Here is a 25,734-nt window from a genome sequence, read left to right as displayed (position 1 = left end):
TGTTCCAACACAAGCTCCTTGCATCACTTCAGGCCAGCTTCAACTTTCTGTGGTGAGTTTTGTATCTACTGTGCAAGTAGAACAACTTAGAGAAACCATTTTTGGACATGGACAATCTATTAGTTTGAGGATGATGGGTTTTTTGTAATTCATTCATGGGATGGTTTTATAATTCATTCATACCCATCTATAATTGCCCTTGAACTGAGGGCATGTAAAGGTCAACCACATTGCTGTGGATCTGGAGTCATATGTAAAACTAGGTAAGGATGGTAGATAATAGGGGCATTTGCAAACCAGAAAGGTTTTTATGACAATGCTTCATGGTCATCATTAGACTTTATATATAATAGATGTATAATATTTATAGAATAGAATTTTAGATCCAGATTTTTATTGAATTCAAATGTCACCATCTGCTATGGTGGGATTCGAATCTGCCTTGGAGGATGACTAGAGATCTGTCATCTCCTGGTGCAGAATGCTACTTCATGTTATTTTGACAGCAAATTAGGGGCCTTGAATGCACAATCAATACCAGATATCTGCAAGACAGTCCCTCTGGCAGAAGCAAACAGAAAAATAAACCTTAAGCACAAATAAAGGGTTTTCCAGCATTGTTGGGAGATACCTCTGTGGACAGGAACATAGAGCTGTGGAACAAGAGTAGGTAATTCGGCCCTTCAAGCCTGCTCCATCATTCGATAGGCCCTAACTGATCTGGCTGTGGTCTCAATTCCACTTCTCCTTTTGTCCCCATAGCACTTGTCTCCCTTGTTTATCAAAAATCTAACTCAGCCTTGAATAAATCTGATGACCCAGCCTCCACAGCTTTCTGGGGAAGAGAATTCCATAGAGCAACAACATAGAAACATAGAAAATAGCAGCAGGCATAGGCCATTCAGCCCTTGGAGCCCACTCCACCATTCATTTTGATCATGGTTGATCATCGAATTCAATATTCTGATCCCCTCTTCCCCCCATATTTCTTGATCCCTTTAGCCCCCAAGAGCTATCTCTAATTTCTTCTTGAAATCAAACAACGTTTTGGCCTCAACTATTTTCTATGGTAGTGAATTCCAAAGATTCACCACTCACTGGGTGAAGAAATTTCTCCTCACCTAAGTCCTAAAAGGTTTATCCCTTATCCTCAAACTATGACCCCCTAGTCTGGACTTCCCCACCATTGGGAACATCCTGATTTGATTTGTTTTGATTTATTATTGTCACGTATTGGGAAACAGTGAAAAGTACTGTTTCTCACACGCTATACGGACAAAACATACCATTCATAGAGTATATAGAGGAGAAGGAAAGGAGAGGGTGCAGAATATAGTGTTACAGTCATAGCTAGAGTGTAGAGAAAGATCAGCTTAATATATGGTAGGTCCATTCAAAATTCTGATTGCAGCAGGGAAGAAGCTGTTCTTGAGTCGGTTGGTACGTGTTTTCAGACTTTTGTAACTTTTTCCTCGATGGAAGAAGATGGAAGGGAGTATGTCCAGGGTGCGTGGGGTCCTTGAATATGCTAGCCACAAATGAGAGCCAAAATGTTCTCCTTAAAAGGGAAACCAATTATCCTTAACTGTTTTCCCTATGGTTGCAGTCTTCTTCCCCAAAAGAAGAAACATGGTCCCGACACTCAAACGATGACCCCTAGTTCTGGACTTCCCCACCATGTACACGGAAGTTTTAATGCAAACTGGAAAATGCATCCAGTGCTCAACGGGGTTCCCTAGATTCAGGGAACAGGTAGAGAGCCTATCTATTGAGGTGCAATGGTTAGAGGCATGGACAGGCGGTTCTGTGGGAGTGAACGAGAATCCAGGATGGTAGTCTGCCTCCCTGGTGCCGGGGTACTGGATGTCTCTGAGAGGGTAGGAAGCATATTTAAAAAGGAAGGTAGTCAAACGGATGTGATTGTACACATTGGTGAAAATGATGTAGGTAGGAAGAGCAGGGGGGTCATACGAGAGAAAATCAGGGAGTTGGGTGCGAGGGTAAAAAGTAAGGCCTCCAGGGTAGCAATCTCTGGACTGCTCCCGGTGTCTAGTGCAAGTGAGGCTCGGAACAGGGAGATTCTACAGTTGAACGCGTGGCTAAAGGACTGGTGCAAGAGGGAGGGTTTTAAATTCATAGATAACTGGGAAATCTTCAAGTCAGGATAGCAACTGTACAGAAAGGATGGGTTACACCTTAACTGGAAGGGAGCAAATATCCTGGCTGGGAGTTTTGCTAGAGTGTTTCGGCAGGATTTAAACAAGTGTGGCGGGGGGTGGGGAACAAAACAGTAGGTCAGTAAATACTGAAGCTGGGGTTGAGCTGGGGGCCAGGGCAAGGCTAGCTAAGAAGAGGAGCACTCTGGAGGAGGATGACCTGAGTGGGCCTGGAGGTCTGGAGTGCATCTGCTTCAATGCGAGGAGCGTAACGGGTAAAACAGACGAACTTAGGGCCTTAATGCTTATGCGGAATTTGGATGTGGTTGCGGTGACGGAAACTTGGTTAAAAGAAGGACAGGACTGGCAGCTGAATATTCCGGGGTATAAGTGTTTTAGGCGAGACAGAGGAGGGGCTAAAAAAGGTGGGGGAGTAGCGATATTAGTTAAGGAGCATATTACCGCGGTGCAGAGGGTAGACAACTTAGAGGGGTCATGTACTGAGTCGCTGTGGGTGGAACTCAGAAACAGGAAGGGTGCAGTCACTATGCTGGGAGTGTACTACAGACCACCCAACAGCCCAGGGGAAGTGGAGGAAAGGATATGTCAGGAGATTCTGGATAGGTGCAGAAAAAATAGGGTTGTTGTAGTGGGGGACTTTAATTTCCCTGGCACAGACTGGAAAGTGCTTGGAGCTGGGGGTCCGGACGGGGAGGAATTTGTAAAATGCGTACTGGAAGGTTCTTTGGAACAGTATGTAGATAGCCCGACTAGAGAGGGGGCTATACTGGACCTAGTTCTGGGAAATGAGCCCGGTCAGGTCGTCAAAGTTTCGGTAGGGGAACATGTGGCAAATAGTGACCACAACTCTGTTAACTTTAGGATAGTAATGGACAAGGATGAGTGCTGTCCTACGGGCAGGGTGCTAAATTGGGGGAAGGCTGACTATAGCTGGATTAGGCAGGAATTGGTGGATGTTGATTGGGAGAGGATGTTCGAGGGTAAGTCCGCGTCTGGCATGTGGGAGTCTTTTAAGGAACTATTGATAAGGCTGCAGGATAGGCATGTGCCTGTAAAAAGGAAAGGTAGGATTCGAGAGCCGTGGATAACCAGGGAAATTGAGGATCTGATTAAAATGAAAAGGGAGGCGTACGTTAAGTCCAGGCAACAGAAAACAGATGGAGCTCTGGAGGAATACAGAGAGAGTAGGAGAGAACTCAAACGGGGAGTTAGAAGGGCAAAAAGAGGTCACGAGATGTTTTTGGCAGGCAGGAAGGATTAAGGAGAATCCTAAGGCATTTTATTCATACGTTAGGAACAAAAGAGATGTCAGGGAGAAAATCGGACCTCTCAGGGACAAAGGAGGGGAATTATGCTTAGAACCCAAGGGAATAGGGGAGATCCTAAATGAATACTTTGCATCGGTATTCACAAAGGAGAGGGGCGTGTTAACCGGGAGTGTCTCGGAGGGGGGTGTTGACCCATTAGAGAAAATCTCCATTACAAGAGAGGAAGTGTTAGGTTTTTTAGGGAACATTAAAACTGACAAAGCCCCAGGGCCTGATGGCATCTCTCCTCGACTGCTCAGGGAGACGAGAGATGAAATTGCTGGGCCTCTGACGGAAATCTTTGTCGCTTCTTTGGACACGGGTGAGGTCCCTGAGGATTGGAGGATAGCGAATGTGGTCCCGTTGTTTAAGAAGGGTAGCAGGGATAACCCAGGAAATTATAGGCTGGTGAGCTTGATGTCCGTGGTAGGGAAGTTGTTGGAGAGGATTCTTAGAGACAGGATGTATGTGCATTTAGAATGGAACAATCTCATTAGTGACAGACAGCATGGTTTTGTAAGAGGGTGGTCGTGCCTTACAAATTTGGTGGAGTTTTTTGAGGAAGTGACAAAAACGGTTGATGAAGGAAGGGCCGTGGATGTCGTCTATATGGATTTCAGTAAGGCATTTGACAAAGCCCCACATGGCAGGTTGGTTAAGAAGGTTAAGGCTCATGGGATACAAGGAGAAGTGGCTAGATGGGTGGAGAACTGGCTTGGCCATAGGAGACAGAGGGTAGTGGTCGAAGGGTCTTTTTCCAGCTGGAGGTCTGTGACCAGTGGTGTTCCGCAGGGCTCTGTACTGGGGCCTCTGCTATTTGTGATATATATAAATGATTTGGAAGAAGGTGTAACTGGTGTAATCAGCAAGTTTGCGGATGACACGAAGATGGCTGGACTTGTGGATAGCGAAGAGCATTGTCGGGCAATACAGCAGGATATAGATAGGCTGGAAAATTGGGCGGAGAGGTGGCAGATGGAGTTTAATCTGGATAAATGCGAAGTGATGCATTTTGGAAGAAATAATGTAGGGAGGAGTTATACAATAAATGGCAGAGTCATCAGGAGTATAGAAACAGAGGGACCTAGGTGTGCAAGTCCACAAATCCTTGAAGGTGGCAACACAGGTGGAGAAGGTGGTGAAGAAGGCATATGGTATGCTTGCCTTTATAGGACGGGGTATAGAGTATAAAAGCTGGAGTCTGATGATGCAGCTGTATAGAACGCTGGTTAGGCCACATTTGGAGTACTGCGTCCAGTTCTGGTCGCCGCACTACCAGAAGGACGTGGAGGCGTTAGAGTGCAGAGAAGGTTTACCAGGATGTTGCCTGGTATGGAGGGTTTTAGCTATGAGGAGTGATTGGGTAAACTGGGGTTGTTCTCCCTGGAAAGACGGAGAATGAGGGGAGATCTAATAGAGGTGTACAAGATTATGAAGGGGATAGATAGGGTGAACGGTGGGAAGCTTTTTCCCAGATCAGAAGTGATGTTCACGAGGGGTCACGGGCTCAAGGTGAGAGGGGCGAAGTATAACTCAGATATTAGAGGGATGTTTTTTACACAGAGGGTGGTGGGGGCCTGGAATGCGCTGCCAAGTAGGGTGGTGGAAGCAGGCACGCTGACATCGTTTAAGACTTACCTGGATAGTCACATGAGCAGCCTGGGAATGGAGGGATACAAACGATTGGTCTAGTTGGACCAAGGAGCGGCACAGGCTTGGAGGGCCGAAGGGCCTGTTTCCTGTGCTGTACTGTTCTTTGTTCAGGTTTCTATTGCATTGAGGTGAAGTGTCTATTGAATTGAGATGAGGTGACTCTTGCATTGAGGTGCAGGTGCCCATTGCATTGAATTGAGGTGTCTCTGAGGTGAGGTGTCTCTTGCATTGAGGTGAGGTGCCTCTTGCATTGACGAGCAGGTATCCATTGCATTGAGGTGAGGTGTCTCTGAGGTGAGATGTTTATTGCATTGAGGTGAGGTGTCTCTTGCATTGAGATAAGGTGTCTCTTGCTTTGAGATGCAGCTGTCTCTTGCATTGAAGTGCAGGTGTCTATTGCATTGAGGTGCAGGTGTCTCTGAGGTGAGATGTTTATTGCATTGAGGTGCAGGTGTCTATTGCATTGAGGTGCAGGTGTCCATTGCATTGAAGTGAAGTGTCTCTGAAGTGAGGTGTCTATTGCATTGAGTTGAGGTGTCGATTGCATTGAGATGCAGATGTCTTTTGCATTGAGATGCAGGGCTGCAGCTGGTGATTGACAGCTGGGGTGACGTGTGTCCCGGCACCGCTCGCGCTGTTGTCCGCCTCCCGTTCCGCACTATGGCGGCTCTCAGTAAACTGGTGACAGCCAAGCACTCGGCGCTCGGAGCAGCTGCTGTCTTTGTACTTTTTGCACTCAGCAGACGTCGAGGCAAAAACGCGTCGCACAGGTACGGAATGGCCATTTGTGTCACTCGGTTAACCGGTTGAGAGGCCGGCTGACGGCCAGGGTGCTAATCGAGGCCGGGGATTTAAAGCCGGCCTTGTCACCCCGGTGTGGGGAGAAGATGGTGACAGAAGCTGATAAATCTGATAGTGCAGCGAAGGAAGGACAGGGAGCCCGAGTTCCACTATACTGTCGAGACCTTCGCTGTGAAATTTGCTTGACTTTTTAGAATTGAGTGGTCTTAGTAAGTTATTGCTTCAAGGGCAGAAGGGAAAGCAATCTTAAAGCATTGCTTTGATTCACCCACCCTTGGGAGTAATCTCTGAATTGAGAAAGCTGTCTTTTGTCATATTTGGTTCACGATTACTTCAACTTTGCTGCCTTCTAATACAGCTAAAGTTTGTCGATCCAAATACCCAACTTCATAGGTAAATTTTAATGTAGGTCAGAGCTTAGTGTTATCATCTGACCCTCCACACTTGGTTAATTGATAACTTTACAGTGGTTATTGTTCTGGGATTGGGACCCTGATGTCAGGTGAATATCTGGGCCCTGACACCGCATTATGTAGGCATCCGACACAACATGATTTTTTTATGGGCAGGCCAAATCTTATCTTATTTGTTCATGGATTTTGGATGTTGCTGGCGAGTGCAACATTTATTGCACTCCTAATTGCCCTTGAGAAGGTGGTGAGCTGTCATCTTGAACTGCTGCAATCCATATGGTACACCCACAGTGCTGTAAGGAGCGTGTTCCAAGATTTTGACACAGTGACAGTGAAGGAGTAGCAATATATTTCTTGGTCAGAGTGTGTGGCTTAGAGAGGAACTTGCAGGTGGTGATCTCATGAATCCACTGCCTTCTAGGTTGTGGGTTTGGAAAGTGCTGTTGAAGGAGCCTTGGTAAGTTGCTAAATAATGACCAGGGTGCACATTTACTATCCAGTTAAGGATGAGGGGCAGACAGGTGTGCTCTTGGGGCTATGGTATTCATAGGAGGCCCTCCAGTGCTGAGAGATTGGCAGTCTCATAGCACAGGTGGGCACCTCCAATGTAGGTAGGAGGAGGAGGGTTTGCCTTCAGATGGAGACACACACTGAAGATTTCATAAACTAGTTTTGGGTTGCCATTGTGAAATGCCAACTCCCCCACTGGACGACAACTGTGATCCAAGGGCTATGGTGGGTACAGGAGCGAGGATGGAGTGTAAGCCTCAACCATCCTCTGCCTCCTCCCTTTTCTTGATCTGCTGCCGGGAGGTCACTTCTGTCATTTGGTGTGGCTCCTGTGGAGAATTGTCTTAATAGACCCTTTAACTTGTGGGTAGTCATCACTTGTCCAATTCTCAAAAAGTGTTACTCTCTTAGCAAATTATCAATTAATAAGGCCAGGAAGTTTGGAGGCTGGAAGTATCTTTGTTTTCCTGTGCATTTGGATGGATTGTGAGTACTGGAAAGCATAGAATAAGTGATTGAGGTGAGGCTTTGCAGTTTTTTCTCATTCTCATTTCAATTTCATTGCCAAACACACTTCCACCTTTACAATATCACTAGCTTCCTAAATCATTCTCACTGTTGTCAAAACCTCCATTTACACTTCTGGCATCTCTTGTCTTGATTATTCTCTAATTGCCAATGTGCCACAATCTGAATCACCTTCTTGAGCTCTCTGCCCAAAGGCAGGTCCTTGGCAGAACCACAGCAAAATGCTGTAATTTTTGTTTTGACTATGAGTAGAGGGCAGAGGCAGGTTCCAAGTCTACGTCAAGAACAGGGTTTGAACCCTGGACTGTTAGCACTAAGCTGACCCACACACTAGCTGTCTAGCTAACAGGCCTCCAATCCTCCAGCTCCATAATCACCAATTCATCCAACATTTTGTCACCCACATCCAGTCTCACATTTACCCTGCTTTATCATTAAATTAGTGTAAATGCACAAATACAGAATTATGCAACTTTAATATTTTTGTAAACTTAATTGTGATCTTATAACAAAAATCTTTTTGGGATTTTACTGAACTATACAGTGTAGAATGAGTCTATTCAGCCCGCTTTGCTGATTGGAAAAGCTATTGCATTAATCTCACACCCTTGCTCTTTCCCCATAGTTCTTGTATTTTTTTCCTTTGTGAGTATATATCCAAATTTTCTTTTGTAAGTTACTCTTAAATCTGCCTCAAACCGCCGTTCAGGCAGTCCTTCAGGCAGTATGTTACAGATCATCGTAATTTGTTGCGTCAGAAAGAATTCCTTTAACTCTCCACTGGTTCTTTTGCTAACTATTTCAAATCTCTGTCTTCCAATTATTGAATCTCCTGTCAGTGGACACCGATTTTTCCTCTTAATTTTAAACACGTCTATTAAATCTCCTCTTAATCTTATTTGCTGGAAGATGAACAATTCTGGTTTCTCCAGTCTTTCCATATAACTGAAGTACCTCATTCCTGATGTCATTAATATAAATTTCACCCCCCCCCCCCCAAAGGCTTTGACATCTTTGCTAAAGTATGGAGTGTAGAATTGAACACAGTACTCCAGCTGAGGCTAAATCAGTGATTCTCAAAGGCTTAGCATAAGCTTCCTTGCTTTTGTAATCTAAGCCACCATTTATAAAGTTTAAAGTTTATTTATTAGTGTCAAAAGTAGGCTTACATTAACACTACAATGAAGTTACTGTGAAAATCCCCTTGTTGCCACACTCTGAGCCCCTGTTCGGGTACACTGAGGGAGAATTTCACATGGCCAATTCACCTCATCAGCATATCTTTCATGATTTCATATACTTTTTTAAAACAGCTTTATCAACTTGTTCTGCTACCTTCACAGATTTATGTATGGGAAGCTACACACTGCTTTGTTTCAGTAGTCCCTTAAAATTGTGCCATTTAGTTCTCGTTATCACACAGCCCCCCCCCCCCACTTCAAAAAAAAACATTCTTTCACATTTGGCAAGGCAGATGACATTTAATCCAATTTTTACCAATCTCTATGCCTGCCTGAAGTTTCCTAATATCTGTTACGGCCAGTTGAGAAGAGATGAACTTGCTCCCCTCTATTCAACCTCTTCAATTGGTCGCCACAAAGGTTTTATGTTTCCTTTTCACGAGCAAACAAATGCCTTTTCCGCATCAGAATGTATTTAACTGTTTGAGCTGTGAGCAATAAGGAGCCAATCAAATAAGATTCTCTTGAGGCAAAGAAAGAGCAAGTTTATTAACCACTAAACCAAAGTACTAAAATAATAAAACTGTGATGCCACATACACAGGTACCAGAAGTAAGGGAGGTTAGAGTCCAGTAAGAAAAACTTAGAAGAATATCTGATTAAATTAGGGCGGCACGGTAGCACAGTGGTTAGCACTGCTGCTTCACAGCTCCAGGGTCCCGGGTTCGATTCCCGGCTCGGGTCACTGTCTGTGTGGAGTTTGCACATTCTCCTCGTGTCTGCGTGGGTTTCCTCCGGGTGCTCCGGTTTCCTCCCACAGTCCAAAGATGTGTGGGTTAGGTTGATTGGCCAGGTTAAAAATTGCCCCTTAGAGTCCTGAGATGCGTAGGTTAGAGGGATTAGCGGGTAAATATGTGGGGGTAGGGCCTGGGTGGGATTGTGGTCGGTGCAGACTCGATGGGCCGAATGGCCTCCTTCTGCACTGTAGGGTTTCTATGATTTCTTCTATGATTTCTAAATGTCCTTTGATTGTCCAGGAGGTGTAGATTTTTAAACATTGTGGCCAATTTGGATTAGCTGGTTTAAAATTATTGCGAATATTACAAGATCTTGATTCGCTGGTAGATTTCTAGTAAAGTTATCATCCGAATCTGCTATTGCAAAAGAGAGAGAGGGAGCGAGCAGCAGCTTCCGGTCTGTTTCCTTTGCTGAAATCTTTCTTGCAGCCCTCTCTGCAGTGGCTACAGTCTGGCCTGAAACTCTTCACCCATTGTGTACTTCAAAGGCAGCCATTGTTTCAATATCCAGCACTTTGCATTTTAATGTGTCTTAGACAGTTACGAATCATAGAATCCCTACAATGCAGAATGAGACCATTCAGCCCATTGAGCCTGCACTGACAACATTCCCACCCAGGCCCTATCCCCGTAACCCCATGTATTTACCCTGCTAATTCCCCTGACACTAAAGGGCAATTTATCATGGCCAATCAACCTAACCCGCACATCTTTGGAGTGTGGGAGGAGACCCACACAGACATGGTGCTATGAGGCAGCAGTGCTAACCACTATGCTGCCCATGAGTTTCAGTGGGACTCTGAATTATAGGAAGTGTCTCTCTCTCTGCACTCTCCTGAGGGTGTTTTATTTACCACCCTCATCTTGGAAAATGGTCTTGCATTTTTAAGTAGTTTGTTCTGTCTCATTTCAGATTGCAAAATTTCCAGTTAGTTGAAAGTTGAAATTTCATGTTTTCAAAAATGAAGGGGCATAGCTTTGTGACATATTCTTCTCACTATTTCTACATTTCCAAGTTGGTGTCATCTGCAAACTATGAAAATTATGCCAAGACCAATTGTCAGTGGTCCCTGGGCAGCACCATTGTATAACTCCCTCTGAAAAACAAACATTCACCACTAGTTTCTAGACAGTTTTGTGTCTATGTGGTCACTGTTCATTTAATTCAATTTATGTGATATTTGAAAATTCTTATATGTAACTTTAATTGTGCTACCTTCATCAACCCTCTCTGTTATTTAATCAAAAAAGTTCAACCTAATTTGTCAGATATAATTTGTCTTCATCAAATTCATACTGGCTGAGACTTATTAACCCACGTATTTGAAGGGGAAAATACACTTCCTGGATTATAGATTCTTGAAGTTTTCTCACCATCAATGTTAAGTTGACTGATCCAGGATTATCCCTACTCTTTTTTTGAACAAGGGTGCACCATTTGCTACCCTCTGGCAGCACGCCCACATCCAAGGGCAATTGAAAGATTGTGGCCAGATCTGCTATTTCTACCCTTCTGTTGGCTGCCTCAGATCACAAAATTGGCAGCATCCCCTTGTGTAGAGTTGCAACTACTCATTCAGCCAAGTCTTCTGCCTCCAGAAGATTATTTTCTTTTTGGTCTTAATTGGCCCCCCAATTGCTTTGATAACCCTTTTAATCTTTATAAAATCCTTTAGAAATCACCTAACTGATAAAGTTTCATAACTGCACCACCAGATATGTAACATCCACCAATTATAGGTCAATAGATAAATGCCACCTTATTTTAGGTTTGCCGAAAAGCCATGCTTACGTAATTGATCATATTCCATCCAGTAGGAGGCTGGATTTATGATCTGCCCGTGACAGTTGATATGACTTTGCAAAATCCCCACGTTATGAAAGGGCAGCCAGAAGTATCAGGAGCAACGAAATGCTCTGTTACTGATTACCTTTTATAATACAGGTTGAACAAATACAAGTCATGTTTCAAGCACTTTTTTCATTGATGAGTAAACATGTTGATATGGAGAAAAATTCACTTGCAACTTTCATCAGTTGATTGTGTAAGAATGTTAAATGGCAACTAACAAAATGCCATTCTTTCGTGCGTAGCATCAAACTGAGCTTAAGGTTCACACACATATACCAAATGATGCATTTCTATCTATGGCAGTACTTTTGGGTGCTTAAGGCATGAGGTGCGATCTTACCGGCCGCTCACGCCACACTCCCACTGCAGTGAAGTCAGAGAACTTGGCGGCCAGCCAAATCTCCCTTCATTGCGACGGGATGGGAAAATCCTACCGGTGTGAATGGTGGTAAGATTCCAGCCATGGTCTTTTTTGGCTCTTGGGATTGATGTAACGGGAACACCAAAACTGTAGGGGAGAAATATAATAGATCAAACGTCAACAGTAACTGTCACCTGTGATCTGCATTTGTGGAATGAAAGTATCTTTCTAACAAAGATCAGCATTTTTGTGTGTGTTGAGATTAAAGTATGTTTGGTTTAATGAAACACTATTTGGAGTTCAGTAACGCAGTGTTCCAAATGTTACAGAATTTTGTAAACTTTAAGTAGATAGTCATTTTTTTGGGCACATTTTCCATATTTTGCAATCAACTTTTGCACAGTGTAGTTTTTTTTAAAGGAAATTAAACCTAACGATTTATATATTTTTTGAGTACAAACAGTAGGTTATACACATTGATACAAAACCAGTGTGGTTAAATAAATATGCCCGCTAAACAGTCAGCGTCTTATGAATGCTGTAAGATAATATAGAGATATTTTAACTTGATTACTTAACTGGTTCTGCCAATGTAACCCCCATAATTACTCTGAAAGCATTAGGGGAAAAAAATCTCCAGGTGCACCCACCCTCCATCCCCCTTTCCCAACTAAGTACCCCCCCCCAACCGTATCGCACCCAGCCTGGCCCTACGCCCCAGCGTGCAACCACTTCACCGATGGCTGACAGTATCAAACCCCCTCATCTCTGGCCAGTGTCTGAACCTCCACCCCCACATTCTATTCGCTTACCTTAGAAATTTACCCTCTCCCTTTCAATGGGACCTTTAAACTCGCCTGTTTTATGGCAGCTGGTGCTGTAAAAAGGGATGTGTCCTCCTTCGCTCCCCTCGTTTTGCACTTTGCCACTGGATCCGTGGATGCACCTCGCTTCTTCAGTCTCGCCCGGCCTGAGTCAGGAAGGTCGGGCGAGACAGGTGCTTTACAATTTAAATGTAAGTAAGTCGCTCTGGAGTGGAAATCCGCCGCTGATTGCCTCTCTGAGGAAATTATGAGCCTTGTCTTTAACACAAATAAAGGGAATACGTTGGCTTCAGTTTAGGTCACAGTATTTCAGGTGAAAGTAACTTACTTTTGAATACAAAACCGTTCCAATTTTAATTTCTTAGCAACTTAACTCAAATATAAAATTCTACATATTTTGGAATTGAAATGTTGCATTTTGTTATCTTGCATAGAGGAAGGAATTCTAAATTTGCACAAACACTACTCACTGAAGCCATAGCCTCCATTGAAGATGTAAGATGGGGAGGGGGTGGAAAAATAAAAGGCAGAAAAAGGAAGCATATAAGATGCTGAGAACTAACAAAACAGTGAGCAGGCAGAGAGAACCTGTATGCAGTAACTCGCTAGTAATAGAATTGTGAAAGTTTCACTGGCAATTTATTGAAAATTTTGTATTCAGCAGGTAGCTTTTATTTGTCGTTTAGCCTTTTCAATTTAGTTATATTTTATCCCCACATCTGCGTTATGTACTGTATACTTCAGATACTTTAACCTTTCAGTTCTCCAAAACTTTCTGGTGCTGTTTCTTAAAGTGGCACTACCACCAGGTTTATTTGTTCAACTTCATGTTTAATACCCCATTGGGCTTTAGTTTTTTTTGACATGGAGGTAATTGAAAGACCTAGCACTTTGCTCTTCCCAGGTCTGCTCATCCTCATGGAAGCATAGGGCGGAGGTTGCTTTTGTCAGTGGAGCAGTCAGAACTTCTGTTCTAAAATTTAATGATTTTTGCCCACCTCATTCCCTATGCCCTATCTCTGACTAACCATCTGCCAATGTTCGCTCAGGTCTAGAGGCTGCCAATCACCATGTCTGTGCTTAGCCCACCCCTCTTGTGTCCCCTAATTTTGCTAATTTGGGAAGACGAAAAGTGACTATAGGTTATTTATAGCTCTGGATGTTGCCGGGAAACCAACTTTGTAGTTAATCTTAGGGAGTGGAATAGCAGAGGCTGGAAATGAAGAATAACAATGAGATGGAAGGAATCAAAGAGGAGAGAGTATGGGATAGGAAATAGGACATGGGAAGGGACAAAAGACTGGACAGGAAATAGGAGATCAAAGAACAATGGATGAGAGGAAAGTGGATGAAGGAGTTAAGATTGGAGAAAAGGGGATGGTGGAAAACAAGTGGAGAAGGAATGGGAAGAAAATGATGGTGAAATTATGCAGGCGTGAGGGGGTGAGGTGTATATGGAGACTAATGTGGAAAGTAGACCGTGCAGGTGTGAGGGAAGAGACAAAGGGAGAGAGGGAAGGTTTAGTGATGTGGGAAAGTGAAAACAAAATAGCAGTAGTGACAAGGGGTAGGTAGTGGTGATGATTGGAGTGAGGTGGCAGGCAGAAGAGAAGAGACATGTAATGAAAGCAGCAGATGAAGTTAAAGGGAAGTGTCAGAAGCAGGGGAACGGGGAGGATACAGAGTGAAATAGGAGCAAAATGGGAAAGGGAGAAAGAAACAATAGAGGAACAAATAGGGCTGGGAACGCAGAGACTGGGCAAGAGGGCTGAGCCACCTCTCACTTGGCACTGCTTTTCACTACTATCTTAACTGGATGGATGAAAACAAAAGAAAGACATAATGGCACCACATTACAGCTCTTTGAGCTGAATGGTTATATGAACCCAACCACTTTGAATACATGGGAATAATGTTCAGGGTGGAAGAAGATAAATCAGTTCCTTCTTTGGCTTAATTTATTCATAACTAAACCTTTCTGTGTAACACCTTCATTGTTCAATCTTTCATTACAGTAAGAATGATGGGAAAGTTTCTCTTCAGAATGAAGTGAGTATATCATGAAAATATGTTGCAATTTTAGTTATTCATTTAAATAATATATTTGCTTAATATGGTTGCTTGAAAAATAATGATCCCTCTCTGCAATTTTTTAGAAAGAAGGGAAAAAAGAGAAAGCGGTTGTGGATGGTGTTTTCTTTGCAAGGATCTGGAAGATTTTGAAAATAATGGTGCCTGGCATGGTTTCACAAGAGGTAGGTGTTACACGGATATGTTTATTCAACTGTTAATTAGTGATTTGTAAATTGGAGATATTAAACAAAAAAAATCAGAATATGACACCAAAGAGGGGAAACTGAGTGGTCAGTAAACCTGGGGTTTTATGTATCCCTTCCTGTTGGTTAGGGAACATTAAGAGCTTTGATGCAGGTTACCTACTCTGTCAACCAGCTAGCTAGTGGCTGAGGATGAGAAAGAGACCACAAGAAAGGAAAAATAAGTTTCAGGTTGAGTTTAATTTAATTTTACCATTTTCATGGCTCAATTCTCATTAAAATTCAGACTAGTCAATAGAATCGTGATGTAACAGCAAAATACTGCAGGGGATGGAAATTTGAAACAAAAAAACAGAATATGCTGGAAATACTTAGCAGGTGTGACAGCATCTGTGGAGAGAGAGAGAGAAACAGAGTTACCTTTTCAGGGTCAATGCCCTTCATTTGGCAGAAGGTCATTGACCTGTAACTTTTTTTTCATAGAAACCCTACAGTACAGAAAGAGGCCATTCGGCCCATTGAGTCTGCACCGATCACAATCCCACCCAGGCCCTATCCCCATATCCCTACATATTTTACCCGCTAATCCACGCATCCCAGGACACTAAGGGGCAATTTTTTTTTAGCATGGCCAATCAACCTAACCCGCACATCTTTGGACTGTGGGAGGAAACCGGAGCACCCGGAGGAAACCCACGCAGACACGAGGAGAATGTGCAAACTCCGCACAGACAGTGACGCAAGCCAGGAATCGAACCCAGGTCCCTGGAGCTGTGAAGCAGCAGTGCTAACCACTGTGCTACCGTGGCCCGAATCTTCTGTGGAGTGGCAATCACAGTCAGATTGTCACTCTGTTCCAGATACTTTGAAATGCAGCCGCACCTTTCTTGCTTGACCTTCCAACTTGGGCTGGGTGAGAAAAATGCAGTACTGCGGGTTGCAGAGGCCTTCAGTCGAGTGCAAGAGAGTCGCGAGTAAAGATTAAATTTGATGATATCAGTTTTAAACTTGGCTTTGTATCAGTTTGAATCCGTGACTCATTGTTTAACTCTTTCAAATAATTATCCATATTTGGTTGATAGAGGAAATGTAATTCATGTGGTCTTCAGGGAAGCCTTTAACAAGGTACAACATGGGAAATTAGACGATTAATGGGTTTGGAATTAGGAGGAGGATAGCAAACCCAATTAAAGATGTGTTAGAAGGGTGAAACAGAGTAGACATGGCGCAGCATTTTCATAGTGATTGGAAGTGGATAATAATGTCTCTCAAGGTACAATTATCTTGCTACAATTGTACAGGGTTTTGGTGAGACCACACTGGAATTCTGTGTGTAGTTTTGGTCTCAATTTCTAAGGAAGGATTGGTATAGCAAATGCTCACTAAGTTGGTCCCTGAGCTGAGGGGGTTGCTTTATGATGTGAGGCTGAGTAAATTGAGTGTAAATTCTGTGGACTTGAGAAGAATGAGAGGCGATCTTATTGAAACCTGCAAAATTTTGAACGGGCTTGATAGCGTAGACACTGAGAGATTGTTTCCGTTGATTACAGGAATACAGTCTTGGCATAAGAAACTGATCATCTCGGACTGAACTTGAGAAATTTCTTCACTCACAGGGTTGTGAATCTTTAGAATTCTTCAGCCTTACGGCTCCATTGCTGAATCCACTTAAGGCTGGGATAGATAGATTTTTGGTCTTTCAGGTAGTTAAGGATCTACCTGGGGACCTGGCAGGAAAATGGAGTTGATGCCCTAGTGCCTATGCCAGCTCTTTGAAAGAATTGTCCTATTGGTCTCACTTCCTTAATCTTTCCTCATTGCCCTGCAAATCTTTCCTTCTGCAGTATATACCAAATTCCTATTTAAATAGATCATTGAATGTTTCCACCAAACTTTCAGGTTGTGCATTCCAGAATAAAACAATTCACTTTGTTGAATTCTTTGAATCTCCACTCAACGTTCTTTCAAAAGAGCCACCATTGGTGCTAGGGCATCAACTTCATTTTCCTGCCAGCTCCCCAGATATCTTAACTGCCCGAAAGACCAAAAATCTATCTCTTCTATCTTGAACGTATTCAACAGTGGAGCCTTCGTGGTTAGAATTACAAAGATTCACAACCCTGAGAGTGAAGAAATTTCTCCTTAGCGCAGTCCTAGATGATCAGCCTCTTGTGCCGAGACTGGACTCCCGTGTTTTAGACTCTGCGATCAATGGAAACAATCTCTGTATCTACGCTATCCAAGCCCCTTCAGAATTTTGTAGGTTTCAATGCGATCGACTCTCATTCTTCTGAACTCCAGAAAATTTAAGCCCGTGGCATCGACTGTGGTCGTATTGAATGGTGAGTAGGCTCGATGGACCATATGGTCTACTGCTCCTATTTCTCATGTTCTTGTGTTTCAAAGCCTCAAGGAAAGACAGGGCTAAAAAATAGTAGATTAAATTTTGTTTGTAAATATGAAGCGATGTATTTTAAAATTTTATAGCCTGTCTCCAGATTTTGTGGCTTTATTTGTTTTTAAAAGTTTTGGCTACAGTGTCAGTTTTAAGTCAGGCTAACTATCTCTCGAGTGGCTTAATTTGAGAATAAGCCCTACTGAGGCCTGATGAATAGAGTTGTCATAGCAACAATAACTATGACCAACTGATGGAATGTCAAATTATCTTTCATCGTCTCTAGTAAGCTGATTCAGACACCCCACCTGAAATTTGATATGTACCTAGAAGCCTTACTTTGCTGTGAATTTAATCCTTTTGAGAACTTAGTTCAGTAGTGGCATTTTAACAAATAATACACCAAGGTTTCCCATGGCAGCATAATCTGAAATTTAATCTGTAAAAATAATGCTTTTATTTCTTTGCAACTGGCAATATATGTTTGGCACCTGCTTGATGCATTCATTTTTTTCATTCTTGCTAGAATGTTTATATATGATACATATAGTTGTCAAAAAAGTCTCAACATTCTTAATTTATTCAACTTTATAAAATGCCATTTTCTTAAATTTCAAATATTTATGTTTCTTATAACTAATGCAATCAATAGCTGATCATGACTCTTTATTTTAGAAAAAGAATCCTAATTTCTCCATGTCTCCCACATTATTGAAACAATGTTGGAAAAGGACTTCGAAGAACAAAGAAAATTACAGCACAGGAACAGGCCCTTCGGCACCTCCAAGCCTGTACCGACCATGCTGCCCGACTGAACTAAAACCTCCTACCCTTCCCTTTGGGCGGCACGGTAGCACAGTGGTTAGCACTGCTGCTTCACAGCTCCAGGGACCTGGGTTCGATTCCTGGCTTGGGTCACTGTCTGTGTGGAGTTTGCACATTCTCCTCGTGTCTGCGTGGGTTTCCTCCAGGTGCTCCGGTTTCCTCCCACAGTCCAAAGATGTGCGGGTTAGGTTGATTGGCCATGCTAAAATTGCCCATTAGTGTCCTGTGATGTGTAGGTTAGAGGGATTAGCGGGTAAATATGTAGGGATATGGGGGTAGGGCCTGGGTGGGATTGTGGTTGGTGCAGACTCGATGGGCCGAATGGCCTCCTCTGCACTGTAGGGTTTCTATGATTTCTTCCAGGGACCATATTCATGTATTTGTCCAGACGCCCCTTAAAACTCACTATCGTATCTGCTTTCACCACCATCTCCGGCAGCGAGTTCCAGGCACCCACCACCCTCTGTGTAAAAAAACTTGCCTCGTACATCTCCTTTAAACCTTGCCCCTCTCACCTTAAACCTATGCCCCCTAGTAATTGACTCTTCCACTCTGGGGGAAAAAGCTTCTGACTATCCACTCTATCCATGCCCCTCATAATCTTGTAGACTTCTATCAGGTCTCCCCTCAACCTCTGTCATTCCAATGAGAACAAACCAAGTTTCTCCAACCTCTCCTCATAGCTGATGCCCTCCATACCAGGCAACATCCTGGTAAATCTTTTCTGTACCCTCTCCAAAGCCTCCACGTCCTTCTGGTAGTGTGGCGACCAGAATTGAACATTATATTCCAAGTGCAGCCTAACTAAGGTTCTATAAAGCTGCAACATGACTTGCCAATTTTTAAACTCAATGCCCCGGCTGATAAAGGCAAGCATGCCATATGCCTTCTTGACTACGTTCTCCACTTGCGTTGCCACTTTCAGTGACCTGTGTACCTGTGCACCCAGATCCCTCTGCCAATCAATACTCCTAAGGGTTCTGCCACTTACTGTATATTTCTTATCTTTATTAGAACTTCCAAAATGCATTACCTCACATTTATCTGGATTAAACTCCATCAGCCATCTCTCCGCCAAAGCCTCCAACCTATTTATATCCTGCTATATCCTCTGATGGTCCTCATCGTTATTCACAAATCCACCAACCTTTGTGTCGTCTGCAAACTTACTAATCAAACCAGTTACATTTTCCTCCAAATCATTTATATATATATATTACGAACAGCAAAGGTCCCAGCACTGACCCCTGAGGAACGCCACTTGTCACAGCCCTCCATTCAGAAACACACCCTTCCACTGCTACCTCTGTCTTCTATGACCGAGCTGGTTCTGTATCCATCCTGCCAGCTCACCTCTGATCCCATGCGACTTCACCTTCTGCACCAGTCTGCCATGAGGGACCTTGTCAAAGGTCTTACTGAAGTCCATGTAGACAACATCCACTGCCCTACCTTCATCAATCATCGAAAAACCCGATCAAGTTAGTGAGACACAACCTCCCCTTCACAAAACCATGTTGCCTCTCACTAATACGTCCACTTATTTCCAAGTGGGAGTAAATCCTGTCTCGAAGCAACCTTTCCGATAATTTCCCTGCCACTGATGTAAGGCTCACCAACCTGTAATTACCTGGATTATTCTTGCTACCCTTCTTAAACAAAGGAACAACATTGGCTATTCTCCAATCCTCTGGGACCTCCCCTGTAAGAAGTCTCACAACAGCAGGTTAAAGTCCAACAGGTTTATTTGGTAGCACAAGCCACTAGCCTTCGGAGTGCTGCCCTTCATCAGGTAAGTGGACAAACAGGGCATATAAAGACACAAACTCAATTTACAAAATAATGGTTGGACTGCGAGTCTTTATAGGTAATCGAGTCTTAAAGGTACAGACAATGAGTGGAGAGAGGGTTAAGCACAGATAAAAGAGATTGTGTAATGTCTCCAGCCAGGACAGTTCGTGAGATTTTGCAAGCCCAGGCAAGTCGTGGGGCTTACAGATAATGTGACATGAACCCAAGATCTCGGTTGGGGCCGCCCTCATGTGTGCGGAACTTGCCTATCAGTCTCTGCTCAGCGACTCTGCACTGTCGTGTGCGTGTGCCCGACTGAACTAAAACTTCCTACCCTTCCGGAGACCATATTCGTGTATTTGTCCAGACGCCCCTTAAAACTCACTATCGTATCTGCTTCCACCATCTCCTCCGGCAGCGAGTTCAGTGCAGTTTTTCGCTGTGGCGCGTCGGAACTGTCGATCGATGAGTCGAGCGCGATATCCTGAACTTCCCCGGAGTGGAGAAGCTACGACATCTTTTCAGGAGCCTTCAACATGTCATTGATGAAGACGAACATCTCGCCAGTACTTCCCCAGAGCGGAGAAACTACGACATCTTCTCCAGAGCCTTCAACATGTCATTGATGAAGACGAACATCTCGCCAAGGCCACCCCCACGCCCCCACTTCTTGCCTTCAAACAACCGCGCAACTTCAAACAGATCATTGTCCGCAGCAAACTACCCAGCTTTCAGGAGAACAGAGACTACGACACCACACAACCCTGCCACTGCAACCTCTGCAAGACGTGCCAGATCATTGACACGGATGCCATCATCTCACGTGAGAACACCATCCACCAGGTACACGGTACATACACTTGCAACTCAGCCAACATTGTCTACCTGATAGGCTGCAGGAAAGAATGTCCCGAGGCATGGTACATTGGGGAGACCATGCAGATGCTATGACAACGGATGAATGAACACCGCTTGACAATCACCAGGCAAGAATGTTCTCTTCCTGTTGGGGAACACTTCAGCGGTCACGGGCATTCGGCCTCTGATCTTCGGGTAAGCGTTCTCCAAGGCCGCCTTCACGACACATGACAATGCACAGTCGCTGAGCAGAAACTGATAGCTAGGTTCCGCACAAATGAGGACAGCCTCAACCGGGATCTTGGGTTCATGTCACACTATCTGTAACCCCCACGGCTTGCCTAGGCTTGCAAAATCTCACTAACTGTCCTGGCTGGAGACAATACACACCTCTTTAACCTGTGCTTAACCCTCTCTCCACTCACATTGTCTGTACCTTTAAGACTTGATTATCTGTAAAGACTCGCATTCCAACCATTATTTTGTAAATTGAGTTTGTGTTTTTATATGCCCTGTTTGTGAACAGAACTCCCACTTACCTGATGAAGGGGCAGTACTCCGAAAACTAGTGGCTTGTGCTACCAAATAAACCTGTTGGACTTTAACCTGGTGTTGTGAGACTTCTTACTGTGTTTACCCCAGTCCAACACCGGCATCTCAACATCATACCTCCTCGGTAGCCAGTGAGGATACAAAGATTTCTCTCAAGGCCCCAGCAATTTCCTCCCTTGCCTCTCTCAGTATTTTGGGGTATATCCCATCAGGCCCTGGGGACTTGTCTACCTTAATGTTTCTCAAGAACCCCAATACCTCCTTTTTGATCTCAACATGACTCAAACTACCTACACACCCTTTCCCAGATTCATCATCCACCAAGTCCTTCTCTTTGGTGAATACTGACGCAAAGTACTCATTTAATACCTCGCTCATTTCCTCTGGCTCCACGCATAGATTCCCTCCCCTGTCCTTGAATGGGCCAACCCTCTCCCTGGTTACCCTCTTGTTCTTTATATATGTATAAAAAGCCTTGGGATTTTCCTTAATCCTGCTGGCCAATGATTTTGTGTGACCCCTTTTAGCCCTTCTTATTCCTTGCTTACGTTTCTTTCTACTTTCCTTGTGTTCCACACTTGCTTCGTGTGTTCCCAGCCTCCTGGCCTTGACAAATGCTTCCTTTTTCTCTTTGACTAGGCTCACAATATCTCTCATTATCCAAGGTTCCCAAAACTTGCCATACTTATCCTTCATCCTTACAGGAATGTGCCGGTCCTGAATCCCTATCAACTTACACTTGAAAGCCTCCCACATGCCAGATGTTGATTTATTTCACATATTTTCATGTCAGTTTACATGGGAAATCAATCTTGTATAACTAAGGATGTTTAAAGTCATTTTTCATAGTTGATTTAAAATACATTGGGCAAGACATTGGCTTCACAAGCACCTGCTTTTGGTGGATGAGTGCTCTTATGAGAACTCCAAAATAGCATCCATGGTATGTACATAGTGAATGCCCACTGGAAGTATTGCAATCAGGTTGATCATGTTATCACACTGATTTGACACCAGCGGTGCCGTTTGGGAGCTGAACAACTCCAGCCCCCTCTAAAACTTGCACAGTCGAATACCTGTCAACCAGCAGGAAAAAGCACCACCTGCCTCATCAATATTAAAGGGATCATCAAGTAATTTACAAGTTAGTTGCTGGTTGATTTCTTCTGGCTGCTGCTATGATTCTATAAGTATTTCGTGTTTTTATCTGTTCTTCCACATTGCAAAAGCCTGCAGCAAGTAAGTGTGGCAAGTATATAAGGAGCTTTGCTGACTTCAAGATTTTTGCACAAAGCAGTTGGTTCCAGAGATGTGTGCATAAGTAGACTTTCTCCTTCAAATGCAGCATGACTTGGGGAATGAACAGCGTACGGAGCAGGTAAAGCTGCTGAGAATGGAAGGGGTGAGGTGACTGCAGGGACAAGAGATGCATGCCAGCGTCCATTGGAGCATGTAAGTCAGAATAGTGAGAGAGGAGGGGTAAGTGGAAGGTGAGAAGGAAGATGAGGTAAAAGGATGCAATCCTCTCCAATGATTTCAGCTCTGCGCTGGCCATGATTTCACCAATGGGCACCCCAATAATGGCCATGGAGATCCTTGGTTTAACATCTGGCAAAAAAGACAGGACCTTTGGTAGCATGGCACTTCTTCAGCATCGTGCCAGCCTTGATTGATGTGCTCCACTCCTGGAATGCACTTGAGCTCACAACATTTTGAGATGAATAGTAGAGAATGAGCTATGGCTGACACAGTGCAGCTCCTGCTACTTCTGGTTGTGTGTTATTTTGTCCTGCAAAAGAGAGGGCAGTGAGTCTGGTGCAATCTGAGTGATGTGACTGTCCTGGTTGAATGCTGCAGTGTGCTGCACATGTGAGATGGTGGTGTGAGACTTGCAGCAGTGTTAAGTGTATGAGAATGAGGTGAAGCGGATGATCAATAGTTATGAACCCTATTTGATAGGGGTTGTTAGTAGTGATTGGGGTATGGTAATTTGAGTAGTCTCTGAATCTGGTGATGTAGTTGGAGGGATATGGTGTTTGAATTCCTAGATCAGATTCGCTTTGTGCATGACCAACAGTGCCCCCTCCAACGACGATGCACCTCCAATTGTGGAGCAGTCTAGCTGTATGCAGACTCCAGCGCACATAGCTTTAGCTCATGGTGAAAATTTCAATTTTCAGTGATGCATGCAGTCAGTAAGCAGTGTGGTTAGCACGAGCTGCACACAATCATTAAAGTGGGAAGGCAGTATGACTCTGGCATGCCGATTGTGTTGCGTTGAGCAGATGCAGTTCATTCATGTATTGCAATCCCTGATCCCTCTGTGAGGTTTCCAATTTAGCCCCTTTAGTGTTTTTTGGCTCTTATTCTTAGCTTTAAAAAGTTGGTCCGTATCAGAAAGGAGGAAATTAGAGCTGCAAATTCAGGACTAATTTGGGGAAAATTAGTTTTATCTTGAACTTCACTGAACCTCGAAAATGAAAAGAAATTGGCGTGGCTCAGTTAATCACCAGCATGGACTTGTTGGGCCAAATGGTCTGTTTCTGTGCTCTGAACACTGTGGGGGTAATTCTCCCAGCCTGCAGCACTGCTCTAGATCGGGACTGCAGGGGGGATGGGGGGGGAGAGGGGTGGGGGATGGGGGAGAGGGGGGGGTGTCGGGGATGAGGGGGGTGGGGGATGGGGGGGGAGGTGTCAGGGCTGGCCGGGAGGCCAGCAATCAGGCATGCGCCGATCTTTGCTATGACAGATCGGCACATGTACATTGGCCCGCTCAGCGCTATGCTGCCGGTCTGTCCAGCGGCAGTAGGCACTGCCCACAGCTTTTCAGCATGATTCACGCTGGGGCACTTTGTGATGCGCAGAGTGTGGGAGATTCATTTTGAAAGTCCCACTGAAAAAAGCAGTGGGATTTATTCCAGTTTTTATGTGAATTTGGCACTTAGAATCTTTTTGGGAGTATTCCACCTTATGTATATTCACAACATGTACAGATATCACTTTAATGGGTATCAGTGGCATTTTCAAAAATTTTATCTAGCATACATATTTTATACAATTTTATCCTTATTATGCACACTTACTCTATCATGCATGCTGGACAATTTTACTTTGTTCCATACTTTATATCATTTAAACTGGTCATGTAATCTGCAAGGGACAAAATAAGCATTCATATTTTTTTCAGACTTTGGAATGTGTAAAATGCGATTTCATAAGATCAGCGTTCCAGCTAAACACCACCAGATTTTTTCACAGCATGATAAATCTGTTTTATACTTATCACCTTCTGAATACCTAGAAAAGCCTATGGAAAGTATGATTTGTTATTTAAAGTAAACAAACATGACTCTTCTATAAGTAGAGGGTAAGAGTATAATGCATTGAGTATGTAGAGTTATAGAACATAGAACAGTACAGCACAGTACAGGCCGGATATAATCTTGTCAGCTAACATGTCAAGCATGTTCATTATATAGTGGGGGTCCCTTTAATGTTGAAACATAGGTCCGATGCAGTGAATGATTTTAATTCCACTTTCAACAAGTAGCCAACTCATAATTATTGCACACATTCTCAGTTTTGCATTGCAATAGCTGGCAGCAAAATATACTTACTTGACTTGTCCACCTAGTATGTTCTTTTCCACTTAGCTATTTCTGAAAGCTCCAATTATGGAATTACTCCTGAAGTTGCTTGCAATGGCTTTGTTTATCCAGAGTTACGTTTTGAAGGCATTTAGAGTCCAGTGCAGACAAAATGGGCTGAATGGCCTTCTGCACTGTAACAATTCTGTGACTTTTGTGATGCTGCATGGTTGATCTGTGGTGCACTTATGCATATATCCTACTATAATAGATTCATATCAATTTATCGCCAGCATGTTGGCGTGTAACAAAGAATTTAAGAGTTTATTTTTAGTGGCCAAGTTGCTGCAGCATGTTACTTTCAGTTCTTAGCCAGCTGAGGCTATTTAGAGCAAAGAGAAAAGAACAATACAGCACAGGAACAAGCTGTTCGGCCACCAAGCCAGCCCCCGACACATGATGCCTTCCTAAACAAAAGGTGTTTTGCCTCTATGCGGTCCGTATCCCTCTATTCCCTGCCTATTCATGTATCTGTCAAGATGCCCCTTAAAAGCTGCTATTGTATCTGCTTCTACTACCTCCTCTGGCAGCACATTCTAGACACTCGCCACCCTCCTGTGTAAAACAAATTGTCTCCTTTAAACATTTTCCCTTTTACCTTAAATCAATTTCCCTTAGTAATTGACATTTCTACCCTGGGAAAAAACTCTAACTACCCATTCTATCCATGCCTCTCTTTATTTTGTAAACTTCTATCAGGTCGCCCCCTCAGCCTCCAATGTTCAAGTGAAAACAAACCAAGTTTGTCCAATCTCTCCTCATAGCTAATACCCTCCCAACCAGGCAACATCCTCGTAAACCTTTTCTGTACCCTCTCTAAAATTTCCACATCCTTCTGGTAGTGTGGTGACCAGAACTGTATGCAATATTTCAAATGTGGCTGAACTAAAGTTCTATACAGCTGCAACATGACTTGCTGATTTTTATACTTCATGCCTCAACTGATGAAGGAAGCATGCCATATGCCTTCTTGACCACCTCATCCA

General features: G+C 43.7%; 1 protein-coding gene across 1 annotated transcript in view; it reads left to right on the top strand.

Annotated features, from left to right (window-relative positions):
* Nucleotides 1-5,740: 5,740 nt before the first annotated feature.
* Nucleotides 5,741-25,734, top strand: part of abcd3a (ATP-binding cassette, sub-family D (ALD), member 3a) — a 53,197-nt gene continuing 33,203 nt past the window's right edge. The window contains exons 1-3 of the mRNA XM_078218862.1: nucleotides 5,741-5,907; nucleotides 14,420-14,453; nucleotides 14,561-14,659. Of these exons, the coding sequence (XP_078074988.1) occupies nucleotides 5,798-5,907; nucleotides 14,420-14,453; nucleotides 14,561-14,659 (243 nt within the window). The 5' untranslated portion in view covers nucleotides 5,741-5,797. The remainder of the gene's footprint in view (nucleotides 5,908-14,419; nucleotides 14,454-14,560; nucleotides 14,660-25,734) is intronic.

Source organism: Mustelus asterias, chromosome 8, assembly GCF_964213995.1.
Source record: "Mustelus asterias chromosome 8, sMusAst1.hap1.1, whole genome shotgun sequence".
In the NCBI taxonomy this organism is placed as follows: domain Eukaryota; kingdom Metazoa; phylum Chordata; class Chondrichthyes; order Carcharhiniformes; family Triakidae; genus Mustelus; species Mustelus asterias.
Note: the sequence above shows the minus strand (reverse complement) of the source record. Positions and strands in the feature narration are given on the sequence as shown.